Here is a 3,858-nt window from a genome sequence, read left to right as displayed (position 1 = left end):
CCTTGTAGGTTGAGTAACTGAGTGATTAACAAATGGGTTCAAGGAAACCAAAGACTTAGAAAATCTGATCTAAGTCATTAATTCTACATTTTGGAACCATTTTTGCTTGAAAAATTGACTTAGATAAAATGCTATCATGAAAAGCATGTCATGACCCATGTATAAATTAAAGTTTACTGTATTTAACCAGAGAGGCATTCTGTCCCCTGAACCCTAGAGAAAAACATATTCCCTTCCTGCACAACAGTGCTACCCTGGTATCGTTTTTTGTATCTGGGGTATCATGTCTGGGCTGAGATAGTGAAATCTGTCATGTTGGTGCAGCTGTGCTGGACCCTTCCAACCCATACTGATTTGCATGTGCCCAGAACACAACCCACTTCCCTGAGCAGTTCTTGAAAGCTGCTCACATCCTGGACAGGAGTCAGTCCTCGTCAGCACACAGCATGGACATGAAGGCCCATGCTCAGTTCCTGGGGCTCCTGCTACTCTGGATTACAGGTAAGGAAAGAATACGCTGAAGATCTCCTCAGTCTGCTGTAGTCAGTGATGCTTGGCTGTTTATGAAGCTTTCTTATAACATGCTTGATTCTATGTATACTTATTACTTTCCCAATGGCAGGTACAAGATGTGACATCCAGATGACCCAGTCTCCATCCACTTTGTCTGCATCTCCTGGAGACAGAGTCACCATCACTTGCCGGGCCAGTCAGGGCATTAACAGTTGGTTAAACTGGTACCAGCAGAAACCAGGGGGAGCTCCAAAGCTCCTGATCTATGGTGCAAAGTATTTACAATCCGGGATCCCCTCCAGATTTAGTGGCAGTGGATCTGGGACAGAGTTCACTCTCACCATCAGCAGCCTGCAGCCTGAAGACATTGCCACTTATTACTGTAAACAGGATTATGATTACCCACCCATAGTGATACAAGCCATAACATAAACCTGCAGAGAAGCAGAAGTGTGAGCCTGGGCTGCCCCAGCTGCTTTTTTCATGCTTCCTATTGCCAGAGCTGTCCTAGAATCATAGGACATGAATCCTGCCCAGGCTATCCTGACCAGTGAGCTTCTATGTCTCAATATTTGGAGTAAGTGTAATTATAGACATTTGATACTAGACTTGGCTTCATGAATGTTGAAATTACATTCAATGAAATGAATGTTAAAATTACATTCCAGACTATAAATATGGAAATAATCTACGTTTATTCAGGTTTCTTTTCATCTTGAATAGGTATTCACAATGTGCACAGGGACACTTAGAAGTTATTTCAAAACTTTTATTTTGAGATTTTTTAAATACTTTATGCACAAATTTCATCAGCAAGTAAAGACAGCTTGCCACTTCATTTTTCTGCTTCAGGTCTTTTGTGCTTTTTTTCCAGTTACTTTTAGCTTTACTTATTGCATTTAGCGAACCTCAGTACAATTTTAGGTACAAAAAGTAATAGTGTACATTTCATTCTCTTGATGTTGCTTATGAACTCTAGAAATGACTCTTTGGCCACTGAGCAAGATCTAACAAAATCCATGTCAGAGGCAAGCTGAGTCACGTGTAACACAAGAGCTCCAGTCAGATCAACAGTCATTAAAAGTGTGAATAATCTTGAGTGGGTGGCTCATGACTGTAAATTCTAACTACTCAGAAGGTTGACTTCTGAGGATGTCAGCAGGAAAATCCATGAGACTCTTATCTCCAATTATCACTGGAAAACCAGAAGTGGACATGTGGCTCAAAGTGGAGAGTGCTAGCCCTGAGTTCAAGATCCATGAGTGACCAAAAAATGAATTGCTGATGAATATAAGTACTTGGGTTGTATGCCAAAAAGTTTTCAAGTGGTTCATTTCACACTATTTTCGTTAAAAACCAATTGCTTCACTATAGATATTTATAAAACAATTGGAAACAGGGGAAATTAAAGAAATCTACAAAATATATGAATAAATAGAATACATTTTAGTTCATTTCTTGAACCATCCAAGGAATAGTTAGTACTATTACCAATATTACAGAAATATATAATGAAATAGACAGTAATGTATGGTAATATCTAAATGGAACAATCAAATGTGACTTTATATGTGCAATAAAGACTTATCAAATATCATTAAGTTCACAGTTAAAAAATGAGTGGCATATGCCCCTATGGGCTATAGGTTTTAAAACATGCATATAGATTTATTTCTTGCTGCAAACATACATAAATATGTGTATGTTTATAAATATCAAGAGAAAGATGCATTATGTGCAGATACACATACACAAATACACAAACACAAATTATGAGGCATCTAATGAAAGGTAGCTTAGTTTGTCCAGAGCCTGTCCTAAAGACAGAAATGTAAGAATGCAGAGCATGGAGACTTTTTTTATTGTGGAAATACTGTACAGAGGGGTTACAATTACATGGGCAAGGTAATGAGTACATTTCTTGTCAAGAATTGTAGCCTCCTCCTTTGTTTCCCCTTCTTATCCCTTCCCATCCTCCCCTTGTGCCCTCCACCCAACCCTCCTCCCCCCACCACCAAAGTTGTAAAGTTTGTTTTTGATATAATGACTTGTACATCTCATTGTTGCAATGGGTCCACCTGTATCCCTATTTAAACGATTTGTTTTTTCTTGCCCCATTTGTTAGGAAATGGAAAGAATTGGAAAAAATTATATTAAATGAAGCATGGAGACTTTTGAGGAAACCTATATATTGCTAACCTATATATTGCTATATAATGTTAATTTCTACACTTACCATTTTCATGAAAATTTCAAGAAAACAAAATTGGCAGAGAGAGGAAGATCCACCTCATAGTCCACAACTCCTTTCAATAGGGTGTGGTATCTTGTGCAATAAAAGAGCAAGGAGGAGGAAGGAGAACATTCACTCTGCTTCTTGGGTGACATGATGTGAGCTCCACTGTACTCTGCCCACATGGCAGAGTAAACTTTCTAATCTAAGATTTAAATAAAGAATTTTTCCCTTCAAGTTGCTTTTTTTAGCCATATAAAATTCTAAACTCTTTTTTTTTTATTGTGAAAATACTGTACAGAGGGGTTACAATTACATGGGCAAGATAATGAGTACACTTCTTATCAAGCATTGTAGCCTCCTCCTTTGTTTCCCCTTCCTATCCCTTCCCATCCTCCTCCGCCCCCCCATCCTCCTCACCAGCCCTCCCCCTACCCCCCCCCTGCACCAAAGTTGTGAAGTTCGTTTTCAACATAACGTCTTGTACGTCTCATTGTTGCAATGGGTCCACCTGTATCCCTATTTAAACGATTTGTTTTTCCCCTTCCCCTCCACAAATTATACCGACATCAAATACAGTTAAAACAGGTCAAATACAGTTAAAGCAGGGGTTATACTGGGGGGGGGGAGGACATACAAATCAACAAAGAAATAATCTTATAATCAGAAAGAATGACATTGCCCCATTAGTTAGGAAATGGAAAGGCTTGGAAAAAGTTATATTAAGTGAAGTAAGCCAGGTCGAAATAGATCCCATGGTTTCCCTTATTTGCAATATCTAGTATATGTATGAGTTAAGCAGAAAAGGTCAGATAAGGTGATGTTACGGAAATGAACCCTAAGATATGTATTCAAATTTTTTTTCTTTCATGGGATTGTTTCAAGTTGCTTTTATTAAAGTTTTGTCACAGCAATTAAAAGCTAAGTAGACATCTTTATAAAATGTTCTAACTAACTTTCACCAATGATATAAGATGGATGCTGTGCTGAGAGCATTTGACATCACCATCTTGGGGTTGAGAGGGATGACTATTATTGTAGTGGAAACTTTGTCAATTTGTTAAATAACAATATGGTGAGGTAGATGCTTTAAGAGGGTGTTTCTAAGCAGA

General features: G+C 38.3%; 1 gene segment (V, D, J or C); it reads left to right on the top strand.

Annotated features, from left to right (window-relative positions):
• Nucleotides 1-424: 424 nt before the first annotated feature.
• Nucleotides 425-1,293, top strand: LOC138821901 (immunoglobulin kappa variable 1-39-like). The segment is given in 2 exon segments: nt 425-501; nt 623-1,293. Coding segments are annotated over 2 exon segments (378 nt in total).
• The last annotated feature ends 2,565 nt before the right edge of the window (nt 1,294-3,858 follow it).

The sequence above is a fragment of the Dipodomys merriami genome, unplaced genomic scaffold (assembly GCF_024711535.1).
Source record: "Dipodomys merriami isolate MVZ:Mamm:240054 unplaced genomic scaffold, mDipMer1.0.p SCAF_954, whole genome shotgun sequence".
Classification (NCBI taxonomy): Eukaryota; Metazoa; Chordata; class Mammalia; order Rodentia; family Heteromyidae; genus Dipodomys; species Dipodomys merriami.
This window is presented reverse-complemented; position numbering and strand designations above follow the sequence as displayed.